The following is a 21625-nucleotide window of genomic DNA, read 5'->3' as shown; positions in this document are numbered from 1 at the left end:
CCCTTTCCGCGTGGCTGGGAGAGGGAGGGGGCGGGGAAGGGGTGGAGTTGGGGCGGTGCTGGGGTGGGGAAATGGGCGGGGCCAGGGCCCATGGAGGGTTCTCTTTTTTTGTTTGTTAGATATGGTAACCCTAGCTGAGTTCACACACTGGCTCCACATATCTGCAGAGGCACTGCCCGGGAGCCCATAGGAGGCTGCGTGGTGCAGGTCACTGATCCCCTGCTGGCGGTGCCAGCAAACGCCTAGACACTCAGGAGCAATAGCTGTGCACTGCAGGGAAGGGCCGCTGCTTTGCCCCTCTCCACCCAGGAGACTGTCCTAGTGCAGAAAAATCCACTCCACATTTGAGAAATGCTGTTCTAAGGGACCATTCAAAGTAGAGTGCCCATTAACACCTCTTTTTGTCCTATGACTGCAGGTGTTAACAGGCCACTCTACCTTGAATGGTCCCTTACAATATATGCTAACTACTTATGCTAAACAGTCTGTTCCACCTTGCATTTAGCTGTAAGGCTCCCTCAGAGGGCATCTCCACTACCAATGTTAAAGCACTGAGAAAGTTTCAGTCCTGTTAAGTGGCAGTGTAGACAAGGCCAGAGTATCTTTCACAGACTTGAAGAGGAGTTCTGTGCGGCTCTAAAGCTGGTCTCTTTCCAATAGAAGTTGGTCCAATAAAAGGTATTACCTCATCCACCTTGTCGCTCTAAGTGCTATCAGTGTAAGTTATCTATATATTTGAGCAAGTCAGTTATAGGGACACTTTTAATAATACAAGATGGTATTGTGGTTAAGGCACAAGAATAATCATCAGACAATCTAATATTATTTCCATCTCTGCCACAGATAAGTCTGGTGGCCATAGGCAAATCACAGATTGTGTGCCTTTCTCCATCCCTAATATGAGAATACCTTCTTCACAGGGGTACTGTAAGGCTTCATTCATTGTGTAGCACTATCTCAATGTCTATACACAAGTATTACTATTACACACAAAAATGTGCTTCGTTTTCAAGACTGGGGTAACGAGTGCCATATGTATATCATTGAAATTGAAAAGTGTTGGACTGGAAGGGACCCTGAGAGGTCTTCTAGTCCATCTCCCCATGCTGAAGTAGGATTAAACATACCTAAGCATTACAGGGATTTATTTAACCTATTTTTATCTATAGACATACATACATATATAGATATAGATAGATATATATAATATTTAATCGCGATTAATTTTTGAGTTAATTGCGTGAGTTAACGGCGATTAATCCTAATACTTTCCTCATTAATAGCCTAAACTCATCATTTGACAGACCCTTATTGAAATATATTTACACTGCACCTACATTTAACAATGTAATTCATGTGTTTAAACCCAAATTTCCACAAAGGTCTTGCAAGAGACAGTGATCATGCATCTGTGTAACCAATACTTATGAGAAAAATATTTTACAGAGAAATGGTTATCTACCTCAGAATTTTTGGAATTTTGTAATGCGATAGTGACTCTATGCCACGAGCTTATGAATAAAATTAATACTCAGTATCTGTAGATATTACTGTCACTTAACCAGAGGTGACCCCTTCATATTACCCATACTGATACTGAATTTAACTAGAGAGAGGTAATTTAGTGATTTAATTTGCTGCTTCCTTCATTATTTATAGGGAGACTTGTCTAAGTCGATGGTCCCACAATTTTACCTTCATTAAAAGTATCTTATTTCTTTTTCTCATCCTGATCCAGAAAAATCCATCAGCTCTCCAAGATATGGGCTGCAGTATAAATCAAACCTCACCTTCTCAACTGAGCAACACACCATTAACTCAAGACACTGCATTTCCTGAAGACTGTGCGGGTAACACATTCCACCATCCCCTTCATTTTTACTACTCCACTCTCCTGAGAGGAATAAAATCAATAAAACCCATCCTTTGAGGATAGTTTTATTTCCACAGCGTCTCTCCTCCTCACTAGATACAAGCTAACAGGGCAAAGAGACTATATTCATGGTATGCATGCTACAAGCTAAAAAAAAGTCTATTTTTTGGAAATAAAGATGCCTTTATATTCACATAAAAAGTAATGTTCATGAACAGTATCAATTTGATGGCCTAGAGACTCCTCTTACCCAAAAAAGAGGTAGTGGCAATGCAATCTGCCCCCAACATCCTCCTCCAAATGTCTCTCGGCCCTAACTGGGAGAAACCCACCTCCAAGGGTGAAGCTAGTTCAGTCTCCAGGGCCTGTTCGATCTTAAATCTGTCAAAGGTGCTAACTGAGGTGGGGACTTTGATTTCTGGGGAAACCTATCTACCTGGAATGGGAATGGTACCACAAACTAGTGACTTCAACTTGAAAGTTTTTACCTTTATCCATCCAATCCCTTTAAAGAGATGCTTTAATACAGAAACTTAAATCAGCTTCCTGAGAAGCTTTTTCCTGAACACATGCCTTAAACTAAATATAAATTTAAAAGCTACTCTAAAATTATTTTTGAGGTATTGGGATCATTCAAAATTCTAAACACATTTATGTTTGAGCGAATATACAATGTATAAGCACTTCTCTTTACCATTTTTTCTCCGGTATCGGACGAGGCACAGCATTGACACGACAAGGAAAGTTGGGCTGGCCCGACAGATTTCGGCCAAGAATTGTACCAACAAGGTTCAGTGGAAGAATAACAAAGAAACAGATACAGCATACTGCCACCTGTAAATTCAATAAACAGGAGTATGAGATCACAGAAAAGAAAATAAAGAGACATCTAAAGTAACGAGGCACAAGTGTGTATGTTGTACCAATGCCGAATCATACTTCTAGTTATAAAACATTAGCCAACATCCAAACTACTTTTTTGACTGTTGAGATGCAATATTTGTGTTTTATTCCATGGCAAATCTAACAGAAGAAGGTGCTAAAAGAAAAATGTACTCTAGTAAAATTGTATCTGTCTGAAAATATTAACCAGCTTCTGCTAGGTTTGTAAAGAGTTTGGAACAAATTTATAGCAGTCTCTTCACTTTAACCCTTATAAATAGAAGTTCACATTGTACACTGAAAAACTGAAACCTGAATCCTTTATTCTGCTTCGCTGTATCAGAATTCAGTGTCAGAAAACTTCTCTGATTACAAAAAGTTAACTACACTAACCCTGATAGATATTACATAGCTGATAACTAGCCACATTTAAATTTGAAATCTGCTTACAATATTCTGGATCTGTAAAGGTTTTCCAAAAATGCCAAAACCACAATGTTGAAGCCATATCACACTGTTCAAACTGACACTTGGGACCAGATTTTCTGAACTATACATACAAACGGTCAGACAGGTAACTGATTATTTGCATGTTCAGTTACCCACTTTACAAACAAAAAATACACGTACAAATTGGTGCACAATTGCATATGCACAGTGAAGAAAAATCATGCCCTTTATTCTGCCCCATTCCAATGAAGTGTGCCTCAGAAGACTTTAGAGTGAACATCTCCAGTTCTATATAAAACAAGCAATTTTTTTCCCCTGCTCATGAAAGGAAAGGGCATTTATAATAATAATAATAAAAAAGGAATTATAAATACTCAGCAAGATGTTCCCTAATCATGTAACTCTTGAATATAAACTATGAAACTACTTGGAACTATTAAATTACTCAATAACATTCTCAGATACAGTACTTCTAAGTAAAAATAGAATGGTTACTTGCACTATAGTAACTGTGGTTCTTCAAGATGTTGCCAGTGTGACTCTCACTGGTGATGCACGTGCACGAGATCGGATTTCTTTGTTTGAATACCCATGTCTGTTGGGGCTGTGCATGCACCCATACTTCCGTGTGTTTGGACAGAAAAGGTGGAGTAACCATGTCCTCCCTCAGTTCCCTTGCAATTCAAAGCCCGTGGTAGCTGAGAACTCCAAACAGCAGGGATCGAGTGGAGGGTGTTGTGGGATCCTGTAGCAGAGCATGGCAGGGCCCCCCTTGGCTCCTGCCTCTGCTAGGTCCACAAAGTCACTCTGAGACCCTGGGGTTAGGAACCACAGGTGCAGTTTCTTTACACGCTTGTTCCCACCCCTCTTACACCATGTACAGTTGGCTCTTCACCATTTGGAGACAGGAGGAGGGAGGGAAGAGCTATCTCCCTGCTTCCACTCCCTGCCTTTTCCCCTTCTTTCTGCTCTTTCCCTGGCTTCCTTCCCCGGAGGCTTTTATACAGCCCCAGGCTAATTAGGTGGCAGCTGTTTGTTTCCCCAATTAGGGCCAGGTTATCTCCAGCCAGCTCTAACTTATTCCCCTAAATGGGAGCTGGCATGACAGAGGGCTAAATCAGCAACCCTTTGCCCAGCACCCTGTCACAGACCCCCACTGACAACATCTTAAAGAATGATCACCCTACGCTAACTGGTTCTTTGAATATGTGTCAGTGTAGATCCCACTGCAGCTGACTGGCAGGTGGTATCCCCTCGAACATTGGGAATGAGGTGTTTCACCGTTTGACTAATCCAGCGGAAGTACTGCTCTCCTGAACTTGGCACCTGACCCAGCAGCTACGTCCAAGACACAGAGTTTGACAAAGGTCACCAGGTAACTCCATCTCGAAGATCTTGGACACTAGCACATGTCTGAAGAGATCACTTGAGCTCTAGTGGAGTGAGACTTGCTGTTCAGTAGGAGATGCAACAGCTTGACCTTTAAGACTCAGAGCCAGAAATAGATTGGGCAACAGTGTAAATGGCTTAGTCCTGTCAATATATTAAAACAAAGTCCTGCACACAATTTCTTTTCTCTCAGTGCCAGTGTGGCTATAAGGAAGCAGATTGGTAAGATAGTAAATTGGTTCTGATGAAAATCTGAGACCTGGGAAATCAGTTTTGGATGAGGCCTTAGGACCACCTTTGTCTTATATAGGGAAGATTCAGTCACAAGTGCTTAAAGTTCTTTTGGTCAAAGCGATAGCAGATTCCAGACTCACTGCTGTCTCCCACTGTCACCTGTCTCTGATCAGCCAGTCATCTAAGCGATAGATGTGAATGTCTTGTCTTCTAAGACGGACCACTACCACCATCAGGCATTTCGTGAAGACACGCGATGCTGTAGAGAGGCCGAATGGCAGTATCTTGTACTAGCAATGACCCGATCGCACTGTGAATTTCAGGCACTGCCTGTGGGCCAGATAGATGGCTATGCAGAAAGTTGCACCTTATAAGTTGAGAGCCCTTAAGCAGTCTTGAATCTGAAGAGATGGAACGATAGAGGCAAGAGTCACCATCCTGGATTTGAGGCAGCCTATGTATTTGTCTCAGGTCTAGGATAGGACAAAGATCACTGTTCTTTGGGATACAGTAGTATTGCAAACAGAAGTCTTTTCCCCCATATTATTCTGGAAACTCTTTTATAGCTCCTAGATGAAGCAACAAGGCCACTTTTTGTAACAGGCTCTCATGAAAAGGCCCCTGAAAGGGGAATGGGAAGGGGGTTGAGAAAGGTAGGCTGTCGAAGTAGATGGGATAGCCAGGAGTAACTATATCAGCACCCATTTGCCCAAGGTGATATTGGGCCAACTGGACCTGTGGACCAAGGCAAGATGGCTCCTGATTAGCTCTGATGTGGCTCTTGACACTTCCATCAAATCGGCTAACTGGGTGGCATATGGGACAGAGGAGGCAGAAGAGGTCTCCTCTGGTACTGTGGCCTTTTCCACTATGGCTAATCTGTCCGTCTGCCTGGGAGTAAGGGTAAGCCAGCTGCCTCTGCTGGGGCTGATATTTGTAGGGCTTCCCATAAGGGGTTAGTGTATAAATCTCTAGTGACCTCAAGGTAGCCCTCAAATCTTAAGGAGTGGAGCACTTTGTCAGCCCTTGTATTGGATCTCCATCCCCTTGAGTGGGAGGTGCTGGGTGATATCTTGGACCTCTCAGTAGTCCAGTGGCTAATAGCCTGATGCTCGTTTCATGGTCGCAGCCATGTCAGAAGCACCCATGACTGCCTGCGGATTCTTCTGGTAACCATCTGGCCTTCTTTAATAATCTTCCTCATCTCTTTCATCATGTTATATAGCACAGAACAGGAGTCACCCTGCTCTATGTTAGGAAATTATACTTGGCAAGCATTGCCTGATAGCCACCCAGAGTTGCAGCAAAACCAAAAAGAGTAGGTTTTGTGCCTGAAAAGTTCTAACTTCTGGGGTCCATGTCCCCGGGTGTGCCTCTTGTTGATTTCAACTTCTCCTGCACTGCTACAGCTACTAAAGAAGCTGGGCTCAGGGGGGAATAAAGTTCTCAAAATTCTTCAGGGACACTTGATAGTGTTCTTCCACCCATTTGGACAAGGACTAGTGCTGGCCACAGACTCCTGGCCAGCTCTAGTATGGCCTCATTAATAGGGAGAGCAATCCTGGTTGGGGCTGATGGGGTCAGAATACCATACATTTAAGAGCTCTCCTACATAACCATCTCTACATCCAGGGTCTTCACAATGCAAACCAGGAGAGCCTGAAAGGGCTTAAAATAGTCACCTGCCAAGGCAGGGGTTGGTGCAGCTGCCTCATCAGGTGATAACTATTCTTTTGTTGGAAACTGTGGATGTTCTTCTGCTACTCCTAGCTCCTGAGTGGTCAGTGGCCTAGGTAGTGATGTCACTAGGGAGCCTGATATTTTCCTGGATCGGCAGGAAGATCTGCTTTGGGACACTTGAGATAATGATCCCCAGTATGGCCAGCTTGACACGTTAAATGGTACTGGCCCAGATGCACCGGTCAGCCCATTGCTATTCAGACTTCCCCTGCGTTAGCATCTTGTGAGAGAGGAATGCTCAGTACCAGCTCTCAGGTTGCTCTTATACAAGGTAGAGAAAAGGCATCCCTGCTCAACATCCGGGAGAAGGCATGACCAAAGAATAGTACTTTTTGAATGGTGGTGACATGTGGCAATATGCTGAAGTAGTCTCTGGAATGAATCTAGGTGAATCCATAAGGGCATAGACGGAGCCTGTAATTGGCACAGTGGTCAGTGCTGGTGTCTTTGCTGGTGCTGGTTTGCAGAACATCATTTTTACTTCAGTAGAAGACTTTAGGCACTCTCTTTGGAGAGTGCTGTTCCTCCTCCTCCTTCAAGATTGTTTGTCCCAGCACTGAGAGCCACGTCTCAGCTCCATTTGGTTGTGCCTTTTGGTCTCACCCTTACATTGGGGCACCAGTTCTGGCTCCAATGCTGAAGTTGTCAATGCTGGGAGTGGTGATGTTGAGACTGGTGCTGTATCAGTAGGCACCAGTGTAGTGACAGAAGTCCCTGGGCTGAGGCTGTCAGTGTCAATGTAGCTAATGCAGATTTGGATGGTGTTTTCTTTCCTGCCACTGCTTGACATTGGAGTTTGCCGTCTGCTCAAGCAGCACTTGCTGAAGATGACCCTTCTTGCTCTTTGGAGGCAGTAGTCTCCTCCAGATCCAAGGTAGCCTGCACTGATTATTCAAGCAGATGCAATTTCAGCTATGCATTCCTTGACTTCCACTCCTTGAGAAGGATTTACATACCATACACAATGGGAATGCAACTCTCCTCCAAACAGTGACTAAGCCCACTGACTGGGTGAGAAGGCCATCATAGGTCAGGCAGGATTTAAACCCATAGGATTTGGAGTCTGGCACAGCAGCAGGCACACGGTACCTATCCATGCTATATATAGAGAGTGTCTTTTTTAGGAACATCCAAATTAAAGAAAAGAACGGGACGTGGGGGTGAAGATAGATTTCTCCCCCGAAAGTCTAAGATCAATAGCAGTAGTGGGTCAGACACTTGCTGGGTTCTTCCTCCCTGTCATGGGTGGAGAGAGTGAACTGAGCGATACAGCTGCTCTGTCCTTTATGCCCTTGCACAGGAACACAAGGCAGCATGGGGAGCCATAACAGACACTTCTAGCCAAGAAAAAAAAAAACTTGTCTTGTGCACATGCTCACCTACAGGGGATGCACAGTGACACTTGAACAGCAGCTACTTTGCTTAGCTATCACTTTAACAGTAAGTGATTCTGCAGGTATGCAGCGATATGCTTCTGAATGATCTGATATCAGAATTAGGCCTTAAAAATTAATTCAAGCAAAGTATGTTTTATTACAGTCAACTAAGGGAAATTCAAAGGACAATTTTAACCAATACACCTCTACCCCGATATAACACTGTCCTCGGGAGCCAAAAAATCTTATCTCGTTATAGGTAAAACCGTGTTATATCGGACTTGCTTTGATCCACCGGAGTGCGCAGCCCCGCCCGCCCGGAGCACTGCTTTACCGCGTTCTATCCAAATTTGTGTTATATCGGGTCACGTTATATCGGGGTAGAGGTGTACTTTAAAAAAATGTATACTTCACTGTAACTGCAAATCCTGCTTTCCAGACAGAAAACTCAATACTGACTAAAAATCTAGACAAAGTATTTCTTTTTAAAACACCCTAGTTAGTGCAATTTCTTAATTTTACTTTTACTGCTGTATTTCTTCAACTAAAAATATCCGTTATTTAAACGTCAGCATTTTGACTTATTCTCTTGGCTTCAGTTGCCATAGGAGAGATCTTCTGTAACAGCAGCCTGCTTTATTTGTAATTTTTTTAAGGAGGAATTCACTATTATATTGCCCTCGACTAAATGTGTACCATTTAAATTTTTCATACTTGAAAAGAAACATTGTCAAGAGGGACATAATTTATGTACTAGCTCCACAGGCTTCACATTTTCTAACAGCTGTAGCTTAAACTTCATTCAAAGGTGATAATTAAAATTTTTATGAGCATATCAAATATTAAATTGCCCCGGCAGGCTGTGTTGTCCTGACTGCCGAATGCAGAAGGGATGAATGTAATAAAAACTGTCCATGAAGAAAAAGAGGCTTGATCTCTCCTGTCAGATACCAATGCTGCACACCAGCGATCACGTGACTCTCCTCCCATGAGGGAGGGTATGTAGAGGAGACAGAATTTTTTACAGCAATGCAGGTTCACACACTTAAAATCTGGACAAATGAAGAGTTAATATACAGAACAGTAAGAGTCAGCGGCACCAAAAGTAAAATGTTTTTAGCATATAATATTGTTACTTGAATCCTGCCTTGATAAACTTGACCTGCTAAAAGTTGAGCTAAAAGTGTTACACTATGTCCACATTGGTAGTAAGCTGGGTTTTCAAATTGAGTTAAGACCAGGCCTGCATAATTTTACTCATTATTTATCTTGCGGGACCATCTTGGAGCCTGAGACATGGACCAGGATCCCATTGTGCTAGGTGCCGTACAAACCCATATCAAAGATGAAGAGCTTAAAATCTAAGCAGTTCAGAGTACTTAAGGGTTTTACACAAGCTGTATCAGGATAAAATTGAGCAAAAGAAATCTAAGTTACATGTTATTAGATACAAATAACTACCTTAAAAGAACATTAAGGTTGCAATGTAAAGCACTCAAGTTAGAAAATACCAAAATTAAGACTGCATGGGCAATATTAATCTAGCCCCCTTTTATTTAAGCATTATGATTCAGTCTTTAATTACATGATCACACTATTTTTTGCACAGGACCCCTGGTTCATTCAGTGCACAGGATGGACACGGCTCAATGAATAATACCACATGCGGCTATGGCCAAAGACTAACTCATGGGGGGACTTAGGCACCATTCACAAAACCACAGGCGGTGGTGGCTAGCAAACTAAAAATATCAATTCTTTACAGCTCTAGATGCGAGTGCTTCGCACATCTGTAAACCAGACTTCAGATGCCTCCAGTTGGGCGCTCTGAAAATGAGAATACAGTGACTAACTGTGAAAGTCAGATTCATGTGACTTGCCCAGCAAGACATAGGAACTGTGTAGTAGAGGCAGGGATAGAATCCTGTTCTCCAGGGTAGCATTCAGCTACCTAAAACACAAGACCATCCTCTTCCTGTAATCCCTTCCTTCATTCACTACATAATTTCCAACTTCTGCAACAAGTGAAGCAGGGGTCCTACAAATAAACAGCCTCATTCACTACACAACCCTGATTCATAATATAGTATGTGACCATACTATCATACTACTATCATACATGGAATATATAGTATGTCGTCATATAATTAAAAACTATCATAATGTAATGCATCCATACAAGGGGCCAAATTATGGTTGTATAGGCACTTTTAATTCTGGCACTTCCTAACCCCTAAGAGCTTGACATTGCACCCTTAATGTTCTTTTTTGGATGTAATTTCCTAGGTTTTTAAAAAACAAACAAAACAGAAATCCCCTAATGTGGAATTATACTGACACCGACATGGAACATCAACATGGAACATCAATTTTAGATCCACAGCACAAACATCTGCCAATTGAGCTAATATTAACTGAGTGCAGTAGTACGTTGTCATCCTATATGTGAAACCACCATTAAAGGAAGAGACATTGTGCAATTGAGTTTCACAGTTATTTGCTGACAGCAAAGGAACTGAGACTCCAGAATACTGGGGTCTATTCCAGATGCTTAGGGCGTGTACTCAAGAGGTTACAGACCTTTCTGCCTCTAGCCCCTCCAGCCTGTTCTCATCCCAGTCCCTTACTATAAGGGAAAGTTCATGGTAATCCTGAAAAATACCATTCTCTATGCCAAAATATTTTGCTCTGAACATCTGTGATTCTGTCCTAGGTCAGCCCTTGTTAAGAATCTCTTGCCACAAGTTTCAGAGTAACAGCCGTGTTAGTCTGTATCCGCAAAAAGAAGAACAGGAGTACTTGTGGCACCTTAGAGACTAACAAATTTATTAGAGCATAAGCTTTCGTGGACTACAGCCCACTTCTTCTTGCCACAAGAACTCTGTTGGTAGCCCTATTCCATCTATAAGAAGCAAGGGAAGAAAAAACAGCAGTGACAACTATGCAATTTCCCACAACAGAAATAGCTCACCTTTATATTTCAAGAGGATTTCCTGATCAAAACACAAGTTATTCATAAACAATAGGGCAGATCGACTAAACAAATCAATAAGAAATAAATTTATTAACACAAGATAATTTTACCAGAAATGTAAGAACACCACAGATAGAGAAAAGGACCAGACCCGACCCAATGTCTTTCCATGAAAAATAAAACAGACGTGTATATAATGTGACTGTTTGGCGCATGAGCGCACAGGAAGATTACAAGATAAGTCAAAGTATCTTACAGCATCAAGAGAATCCCAGATCCTCTCGAAGTACAATACAAAATTAAGAAGATTGAAAAATAAAAACTTAAGCTCTGAAAAGGCAAAGTCACAGTAACATCCCCCATTGTTACTGCTACGAACATGGAGTTAGACCAGAGGAGGGCAAACTACGGCCCTCCTGCACCCCTGCCCTGAGCCCCATAACCCTCTGCCTTGAGCCACCTGCCGCATCCCTCCTGCACCAAGCCCCCAACCCTCTGCTGCACCACAACCCCCTGCCCTGAGCCCCTTCTTGCATACCGCACCGCTTCCCGCACCCCCTGCTCCAACCCTACATTCATGACCCTGCATACGATTTCCCCACTCAGTCAGTTTCCAAACATGTTTAGCGGCTAGCAGGACTCAGGCCCTTATCCCTCTCATTACATACCATAGGTTTAATAGAAGTGCTCCCGAAGGATTCTTTAAACCCTTTTCTAAAAGCTTTGAGAAGACAGAATAAAATTGGTCAGCTTCATTATTACATTTTGATGGGAAAGGCAATGGAAAAACATTTTCCAGGAAGAGAGCCTAGAACTTTATCCTCTCCTTACACAAGACTTTCCCTACTGTTGATTAAGGAGCATGTGTACATGCATGAGAGTCAAGAATAGAATCCCAGGCCTACAGCCAGGGAAGTTAGTTTAGGATTATAGGGGGAGATCTTATTAACTTTCCACTTCCTGCGAGATTCCAGATAGGGCTGATGCACAAGGTAGCAAAGGAAACTTTGAGAGAGTCAAAGTGGACCAGTGTTACAGTGAACTCTAAGCAAGGACCCTTCAGTGGCTATGGAGGTTCAGCCAATCTCAAAACAGGAGAGCTAGGTGAGGGGCTTCCTGAAATCCAGATGCCATAGCAGGGTACTAATGTAGACAGCTAGTAACTAGGCTTTACCTCTTGTTTCTGGCACTGTGCTACCTGGGAGATACAGGGGTTGGGGCAGATCACCAAAAAAGGAGAAACAGATTGAGCCTTTTGCTGCAAGATTTGGATGGGAGAGTTTTGCAATTTCTTACTGAACCTGTTTCACTCGGTGTTCTTCCATGATCATCCAATTTATGTTTTCTCCACATTTGCAATACATAACAAGGAAGAGTAGACCTAGCAAGCAATATGAGGTAGGGGGACTATTTAAGGCCACCATGGAGTAGGAGGGTCACCTCTCACTCTACTGTAGTTTGGGAAAAGAGATATTCATTTCATGAAGGAGGAGCAAGCTTGCCATTAGAGACTTTTGGAGGCTTGCCCACTTTGGGGAGGCGAGAGAAACCACATCTGCACAAGGAGAGAGGAGCTCACAAGAGCACAGGTATTTACTGTGAGGAAGCTAAGCGCTTTTCTCTTTCCCTCTACAAATCAACTCCATTAGCTGATTAAAATTCATTAGATCATTGATTGTTCTGGTGATGTTTCTAATCCATAACTTGCTCCTACTAAAAGTCTGCAAAGTGAAGGGAGATTTATCACCACACAGTAATTATGACTCAAACAAATTCATAATCCCTAGAGATTATTAAAATCACTCTGTGCATAAGGAACCCTACACACCCATTACATGACCCTTGAAGACCCCATTCTCAATTGCTTTTTGCACAAACATTTCCCTGATCTTAAAATGAAAATGAGTGGAACAGCACTAGACTAAAATTTCAATGCAGGTGGAATTCCCTTCCATCAGCATTCCTAAACTCCAAATCAGAATACGAATGAGAAATGTGATATTGTGAATGCTTGCTCAGCAGTAAAACACAGCCTCTCTGCACATGTCAAAGATCAATGCTGTAAGCCTTTCTGACAGTGTTGGATATGACTGTTGTCTCAGCACAGAAAAACCAATACAATATTCCATTTTAGCATAAACTGATTAACATTGACATGGCAAAAATTAAAATTCTAAACCTTGCTCTTTAAAAAGACATTCAGATTGAAAGTGATTCAATGGATGAATGAATCAAACACCTTTAGCTTTATATTACATTGATTATTTTAAGTCCCATGGCTAGCACAGTACTTCATGTTAAAGGTGATATTAAGGTTCTTATTCTAAATTTTTGGATACAATTCTCCCTGTTGCCAATATTTTAGATAGGCCACTTGAAAATTCCTGAAGACCTGTTGACTGGGAAATAGAACAACTTCTTTTAAACTGCATTCTTCAATTTTTGCATCCTCCATTCTTCATCTTTACATTGATTTTTGAAAACGCAATTTAAAGTACGTCCTTGTGGCCCACGCAGCTTCCCGCTGCTCCGACTTGCCGGGAACGGCGAATCGCGGCCATTGCCTGCGGATGGTCAATGTAAACAAACCGTCTCGCGGCCCACCAGTGGATTACCCTGACGGCCCACAGGGCGCAGGTTGCCCACCACTGGTCTAAATCTAAGCTGCTGCTGCATCACATGTTAAAACATTAGAAGACATTTTTCATACTGCACATTCCCAAAAATTTTCTTTTACAAATTTATAATTATGCACCTTGGCAGTTGGAACATGAACTCTATCCATGACCAAATCCTTTTTCTTACATTATCACAAAGGGTTATTTCAGAGCTGGTTGTAAGTGCAAAAACTTTTTTTTTTTGAAGGAAAGTGTTCTACAGGAACACTACAGGAATTCTAATCTTATTGTATAGATTCTTGTACTTAATCATTATGGCTTAGAAGTGGCTTTCAACTGGATTGGCTTTGTGTTGTACCTTGGCTTATAAGTAGCCTGCATCAGTCTTTAGGAATAAACAGGTCACCATCTCCCACTTTTATTCCAAGAATTCAGCTATAACTGGGGCTTGTTTACAAGGTAACAAATGCCACACATTTGGAGGGATGGTGTTTGTTAACTTAGCAGCTGCGAATCTGTTAAGGTAATTAAGACTAGCGCCATACCAAAAGCAATGTTCTGTCTGACATTTCGAAGTAAATTAATAATTAAGCCTGGTTTATGACATTCAACTGGCTTCCTCACATGTGAAGCAGTTATACCAAATCACTTCACTTTTCCTGTGAAGTGAAACACTAATCATGGTTGAGAGAGAAAGAGAGTGTATAGAAACAATGAAGTGAGTGAATGGGCAAGGATTTGGAAAATATGCAACCGAAGCTGCAGGGGGATAAAAAAGGAACAAGACCACAGATGCCAGAGACATGAGAGGCAATGATTGAGGGCCCTGAATCTAGGTAAATTCAACTTTGGACATTTTTTTTTTTTATTTATTTATAATGGAGATATCCTATCTCCTAGAACTGGAAGGGACCTTGAAAGGTCATCGAGTCCAGCCCCCTGCCTTCACTAGCAGGACCAAGTACTGATTTTGCCCCAGATCCCTAAGTGGCCCCCTCAAGGATTGAACTCACAACCCTGGGTTTAGCAGGCCAATGCTCAAACCACTGAGCTATCCCTCCCCCCCAAATTAAAAAGGGACCCATCCCCAGACAGATTTTTACCCCAGTTCCCTAAATGGCCCCCTCAAGGATTGAACTCTCAACCCTGGGTTTAGCAGGCCAATGCTCAAATCACTGAGCTATCCCTCCCCTAATTAATGGGGTGTAGGGAAGAAAAGTATACAAGTAGCACAGCATCTTTAAAATGGGGATAATATTATAGCCTATTTCCCAGTAGTGTTTTTAGATTTAATCAGTATTTGAGAAACACTAAGATTCTTGGACAAAAAAGTCCTAAGTCGTAAGTATTATCAAAGTGAAGTTTCAACACTGTTTTAGTTGACTCGACAGGAGAATGGTTTTGAGAAGAGTGCTATGAATGGGGAACTGGTTCAGTCCTATCCATCCACCCACCCACACAACTACCATTGGCCATGACTTATATCCTGTCCATCACCATCATTTGACCTGCTGCTTTCACAATGCTCATTCTAAAGCTAAGACAAAAGAATTGAAAACCTCCCCCAAGGACACCAACAGGCACACTCCAAAAAGCATGGAGTGGCATTCACCTCCCCATTTTCTGGATGTCCTTGGTTTCCCAGGCCCAGAAAGTAAGAATCCCATGTTTCTTCCCAATAAAGGTGAATGGGACTTGAGTATGTATATGGCTTCATGCAATTAAAAATGTGATCATTCTGAGATTTGTTAAAATTTTCAATTACAAACAGAAAATTCCTTTTAACAATTAGCAACTACAGTGAACTGGTTTCTTTAGTCTGAACTGCAACTATTATATTATATTTCAAGTTAAGTGTTACTGCAAGAACAGTAATTTTCTAAACTATTCTAGCACAAACATGTGGATTTTCTATATTATTTATCAAATTTAAGACACTGACCTTTGGAATCTCAGTACCCGAACTTCATTTTTCCACTTTGAGGTGATGGGACACAAAGAATACAAGCTCTCCCAGTTTAGAAGCTAAATTTTCCTAGGTCTGCTATGCTGTTTCAAGTTCTATTAACTACTCACCATTGTTCCAAAGGGAATAGCCCGTGAAGCATGATAATAGATGGCAATGAAGTTAATGAAGAAGGCAGTGCCACACACCATTGCTGGAATAAGGAAAGCCCCAATGAACATTTGCTTTATCCATCGCCTTCCTGTAGGAAGAAAACATTAAACATATTTGTAATTCATAAAACATGCTGCACTTTGATTAAAGTTCACATTTTGCCACAAGTTTGCCAGAATGTAAGTAGTTAGCCTTTTTTTCCAAAATGAATTAATTGAGTACTAACTAACATACACAGGAGCAAAGGTAAACTTTTAAACTGTACTTAACTTTTAATCAAGCCTTTTGATTTCACAAACAATAACCATTCTTTATGGAAATGTGGACATGGGAGGGTAACAACTGCCTAAAATGGGAAACGCTAATAAGAAGGTGTAAAACAAAGCTTATACGTTAAAAAATATATATATATTTAGAAACACTACTGATGGGTGTTTACACATGAAATTGTTTCCTTGCATCAATAGGCACCAATTCTGTTGTAAAACGTCTAAGTGACCGGTTAAATGCAACAGGAATGGCAGCGCAGGTTTAAAACACCACACTACAATAATGTCGTTAAGACATGTGCTTAGCTTCACTATTTAATCACACTGTTCAACATTATTCCCTTCCCTCCATTGCCCTGTCCTCCTCCTGTCTGTATATCTAAAGACTAAGTTTTTCAAAAGACCGGAATATAGGGTAACATTTTCAAAAGCACCTCAATGATTTAAAAGCCCCATCTTCAGAAGTGCTCAAGTGACTTCAGAGCCCTTGGGCTCTGAAGTCACTTAGTAGGGCTCTTGAAAATGTTACCTATTGTCTTCATATCTCAGTAAAGCACCTAACACTACTGGTATTACATGATACCATGTTTAATAAACTCAGTAACAAAAATTAATTCACTATAATAGGCATCTCCAACAAGAGAGTAAGACAAGTCAACAGGTAAAGGCCTTCCATAATCCAGACAGATTGTAACAGATTTGCTGCTATGCCTGGGTATTCAAGGAACCTTGCAGACCTTTGTTTTGTGGTCTTGTGCAAGACCTCTCTGTGACTGCCTTACTCCAGTCTTGGCTGAATCTCCTGCATCTGCTACTAATCTGTGAATTTGTGCTAACTTTATTTAAACACTCAGTGTCTGGATGCATCTGTGCAGCTTACTGAATAGAATGCAGCAAAGAAACCAACATATATAGTTTCGAGAATTGCATATGGACTACAAACTTCCATTGTGCAGGAGCATCAAAAGCATTTTAGGGCTTGCCTACAGTTTTTGTAACCAATTTAGCCAGATCTGTAGAAAGCAGATAAAGCAGATAAAATTAATGCAACCTTCTAGTATAGGCCTTTAGAGTAATATAGCTTGAGTTGGAGATACAGGCGTAACACACCAGTGCTGGTAAAACTGATCTGGTTTTCTACAGATGTCATTAAATTGGTAGAAAAACTGCATGTAAACAAAGCCTTAGACATTTATGATCTTTCCAAAATCTCAGATAGCAGGGAGACTGATGCTGTAGAAAACGAAGCACTGATCAGCATCTCTTGCTAAAATTATACAAGCTTCTGTTTTAAAAATTCACCAAAACCAATTTTCTTAGTGTTTAGTAGAATAAAAATAAATATTAACTATTCTCTTCTTGCAGCACAGGAGAAGGGGGAGGCTGGAGGAATGGCAGAGGCACTGCAGGTCAGAACTCAGAAGCATTGTTAGGGCTATAAGGAGAAGGCTGCTGATTGCCTGCCCAACTTTACTTAACTAGTACTGTTGGACTTTTGCTGATTACCGATATTCACTTTTGCATTTGATGAAGTAGAAAATGATTACAAGCTGAATAAATGGAATGAATGTTTTGCTAAGATTCCAGGAAGATTATTCTTCATACCATAAAGAATGGCACAATGCAGTAAATAACACTGTGCACTTCTATAATCCCTTCCATTCACTCTTTGTAAACATTGAGCCTCAAGGTCCCTGTGGAGAAGGTAAAGTGATAACAGGGATCACTTCAGCCACTAAAGGTAGGGTGACCAGATAGCAACTGTGAAAAAACGGGACGGGGGTGGGGGGCAATAGGCGCATATATAAGAAAAAGTCTCCTGAAACGGGACTGTCCTTTTAAAAACTGGACATCTGGTCACCCTAACTAAAGGCCAACTCAGGGGTAGAACACACAAGCTGTTTAACAGCATACAGGAACAGGAGGTTAGCCTATCCATTTGGTACCATAGGGGGTATTCAACAGGCAGAATGTAATTACTCAAGTTGGAATTTGACCAGGCTACCACAGTTAACATCCTTATATTCCTTATTGATTTAAATAGATACTACCAAGGTTTTAGCAAGCTTTAATACAGGACATGCAACCAAGAATGAACAGGAAATGAAGCATCATTTAGATTCAAAATCTCTTGTATTGATTAAAAACTATGGATTTCATGTGACTTCATTAACTACCTAAACACCACCTGTAAAAGACCATGCATGTTTGTGCTGTTTATACCTGGAAACAGAATAAACTTTCTATATAAAATAGTATGATAAAAATGCTGACATTTAAAAACAAGTTACCTCCTTGTCTAGCATAAAGGCTTCCTCCAAAATATCCATTCACTGGGGATGTTGCAGCATAAACAAATATAGCTGTACTAAGCATTGATCCTCGCCTAAAATAAAAAGACTTCTTTTTGTAATGCCAATAGAAATACAAAAACTCAATTTATATTACAGCAAAATATTCACAGTAAAACAGGCATAGTTATCAGAAGAAGAAATATAATTGCTATTTTTAGCTAGTGCAAAAGTAAAAGTTAATCAATTAAATGTGTCTCAAGTTTACTATTTACAGTGAAAATAACTGTTTCCATTCAAAGCTGCTCACCAGCCTCATTTGACCAGGCTAAAACAACTAAAATTAGTACAGTGTGGTGTCCCCCCCGATATGCTTAATTCCATTAGAAATAAAGGCAGAAAATATCACTTTTGACCGAAGTATTTTGATTTTTTTATAAGCCCTATGTTATAAGAACTGAACTATATAATACGTGTAGCCATTGTAATAATATAGCATATTGCTCAAAACATTTCTAGTGTTAATGCTTAGTGGGAACACTTAAATTAACGTATGACATATCTGCAGATAAAGGGGAAGGAGAATTACTTACCTTGTACGGTAACTGGATTTGTTCGAGATGTATCCCTATGGGTACTCCATGTCCTGATGTGTGCACATTTTTGATCAGACATTTTCAACAGCAGTGTCTGAGGGTACAGAGGTGTACTCTTGATAGCCTCATGCTCTAGTATGCGGCTATAGGGGAGGGTGGGCCCACCGCCACTTCAATTTCTTCTCAGCCATGGAAATCCAGCGGACTCCGAGGCAGAGAGGAAAGAGGGCAGGTAGCAGAGCACCCATAGCAGGGGACATCTTGAAAAACTCGTTACTGAGCAAGGTAAGTAACCTCTCCTTCTCCAAAGAGTGTTCCTATGGGTGCTCCAAATCAGGAGATATCCGAGCAGCAGCCCCAACTACAGAAGAGGGTGCCGAGGCTGCAGATTTGGTATGGACCATACAACAGTGTTCGTGAAAGTCGCATCAGCTCTGGAAGCAAGTACCAAACCATTGTGCATAGTGCTGGGAAAAAGCATGCACAAAAGACCAGGTGGCTGCCCTGCAGATGTCTGAGACAAGTATGTTTTTCAGTAGGACTACAGTGGTAGATTGAGCCCTGGTGAAATAGCTAATCACCCTTGCAGAGGGGACAACCCCTAAGGCTTCATAACAGGTTAAGATGCATTCTGCAACCCATTGGGACAATCTTGGGTTGGAAAGTCGGATGTCCTTTGTTTCATTCTGCAATTGAGATGAAAAGCTATGGGGAGCCCCAAAGAGCCTAGTCCTATTGAGGTAAATGGCAAGAGCTCTTTTTATGTCCAGAGAATGGAAGCTCATTTCTTCTCTTGAAGCGTGAGGCTTGGGATAAATCACCAGTAGGTGAATCTCTTGATTAATGTGGAAGTCTGAAGAAACTTTAGGTAGGAAGCAAGGGTGTGGATGTAGCATCACCTGATCATGATAGAACACTACATATGATGGATCAGCAGTGAGGACCCGAAGCTCCCCTACCCCCCTGGCTGAGGTGATGGCTGTAAGAAAGTGGTATTGAGGGACAAATGAAGGAGGGAACAGTTACCCACAGGTTCAAATGGGGGCTTCCTCCACACACGGAGGACTAAATTGAGGTCCCACAGTGGAGCTGCCTCCTTGACAGGATGAAAGAGGTTGAACAGGCCTTTGATATAGATTGTAGTGATCGGGTGGGTGAAGACTGAAAACTCCTCGATGGGGGCTGAAAAGCTGTGGTGGCAGCTAGGTGAACCTTAATGGAGCTCAGCAATAACCCTCTGGTTTTTAAGGTCAGCGGATACCCAAGAATGTATGACAGACAGGACTTGAGAGGAGGTACAGATCGGAGGCTGCTTCCAGGCTAGGTGCATTTCCACCTCTGTAGATAAGTTTTCCTTGTCATGGTTTTCTGCTATTATATAGTACTGTTTGTATCTCTGGAGAGCAAGCTTTTTCTATACCAGAGAACTATCTGACACCCACATCTTGAGCTGAACCATCTGGAGATTGGGGAGGGTGATGGATCTCAACTCTTGGGTAAAAACATTTCGCTGTCATGGGAAGATGGTGAGGCAGTTAAAGAGGCATGCCAACCACGCTTGGGAACAACACCTGTCTCAACTACAACTGTGCTATGAGGATGGCTAATATTTTCTCCTGTTTCAATTTGTTTAGCACCTTGAACATTAAAGGAATCAGGAGATAAGTGTTTAGCAATATAAAAGGCCAAGGAATCATCCATAGAATTGCAGCCTTCCCCCTAAGCAGAATTGTTGTTAGCTCTCTCTCTCTCTGGATGACCCCAAGTAAAGATCTCTCTCTCTTAACATCTCATTGTTAAGCTTCCCCTCACAGTTGATCTGGAAATGCCAGCAGGTGGAGGAGACGTGACAGCTTCACCTGGTGAGCAGAAGGATTTATGCAAAGGTTATGTTTCTTCCTCCTCACTGGCTCCTGCTGCTTTGCAAGGTACTCCTGTGGAGCAGGACACAAGGGTGATGCTGTTGCTCCTGGCATGCCCTTTTACGAGATGGGACCCTGCAGAACTGGCTGTCATATGGGGCCCTGGGGATTCCATAAGCATACTGTTGTGGGGCATAAGGGAGGGTGGTAGGAGTCCAAGGTTGCTGGATCTATCTCCTCATGAGATATTCCTCCTTAGGGTATACCTCAAGGGAGGGAGGAAGGTTGGAGGAAAGGTGGAGGACCCTTATATAGACACCTCAGAACTGGATGAGGTATCATCACCCATGTCCATTGGAGGTGCAAGTGGTGTCAGTTCCAGTGGCCGAGCCAACATGGGGCAAGAAAGGGTCCTGTAACTGCATGAATACCAGAGTTCAATGCTTAATTGGCTGGTGAGACAGTGCCAGAGGATGTGTCGATTCTCGCTGGAAATGTCTCTTGGTACTCAAAGAGTTTATGTGGAACTGGTGACTGTGTGGGTAGCAGAGGACAAGTCACTGTTGAACACAGTAGGCTCCGAGGGCAAGTAGGCTCCAGGATGTGAGTTGGTACCAACAAAGCATCTCTAACTCTCAGCAACGGTGATTCAGGCTCTTCCAGAATTCAAAAGTCCTCATGGAATAGGAGCCTGAATGGTACCAGGGACTTTGGATGGGGTCCTCAGGAGTTAGTATGTCAGAATGTACTGGAAACCGTGCTGACGTGCTATCAGTGCCTCCTCCTTGGCTGGATGCAGAAAATGGTACTGAAAACAAATTTTGGCTTGGCTCTGTGTCCATGTGTTTTGAAGGCACTGATTCTGGTGCTGATGCCAGTGCTGCTGTAGATTGTCTATCTGACTGCTTCTTGGTATACAGTGTAGTTGTCTTAGCTGGTGCCAGGGCCTGGA

The 21625-nt window shown here is 42.0% G+C and overlaps 1 protein-coding gene across 1 annotated transcript in view; it reads right to left on the bottom strand.

The window, feature by feature from the left end:
- TM9SF3 (transmembrane 9 superfamily member 3) overlaps positions 1-21625 on the bottom strand; it is an 83107-nt gene that overhangs the window by 10643 nt on the left and 50839 nt on the right. Inside the window, exons 8-10 of the mRNA XM_034775559.1 lie at positions 18216-18310; positions 15613-15743; positions 2568-2707 (exon numbers count right to left, since the gene is read on the bottom strand). Of these exons, the coding sequence (XP_034631450.1) occupies positions 2568-2707; positions 15613-15743; positions 18216-18310 (366 nt within the window). The remainder of the gene's footprint in view (positions 1-2567; positions 2708-15612; positions 15744-18215; positions 18311-21625) is intronic.

The sequence above is a fragment of the Trachemys scripta genome, chromosome 7 (genome assembly GCF_013100865.1).
Source record: "Trachemys scripta elegans isolate TJP31775 chromosome 7, CAS_Tse_1.0, whole genome shotgun sequence".
NCBI classification, from domain to species: domain Eukaryota; kingdom Metazoa; phylum Chordata; order Testudines; family Emydidae; genus Trachemys; species Trachemys scripta.
Note: the sequence above shows the minus strand (reverse complement) of the source record. Positions and strands in the feature narration are given on the sequence as shown.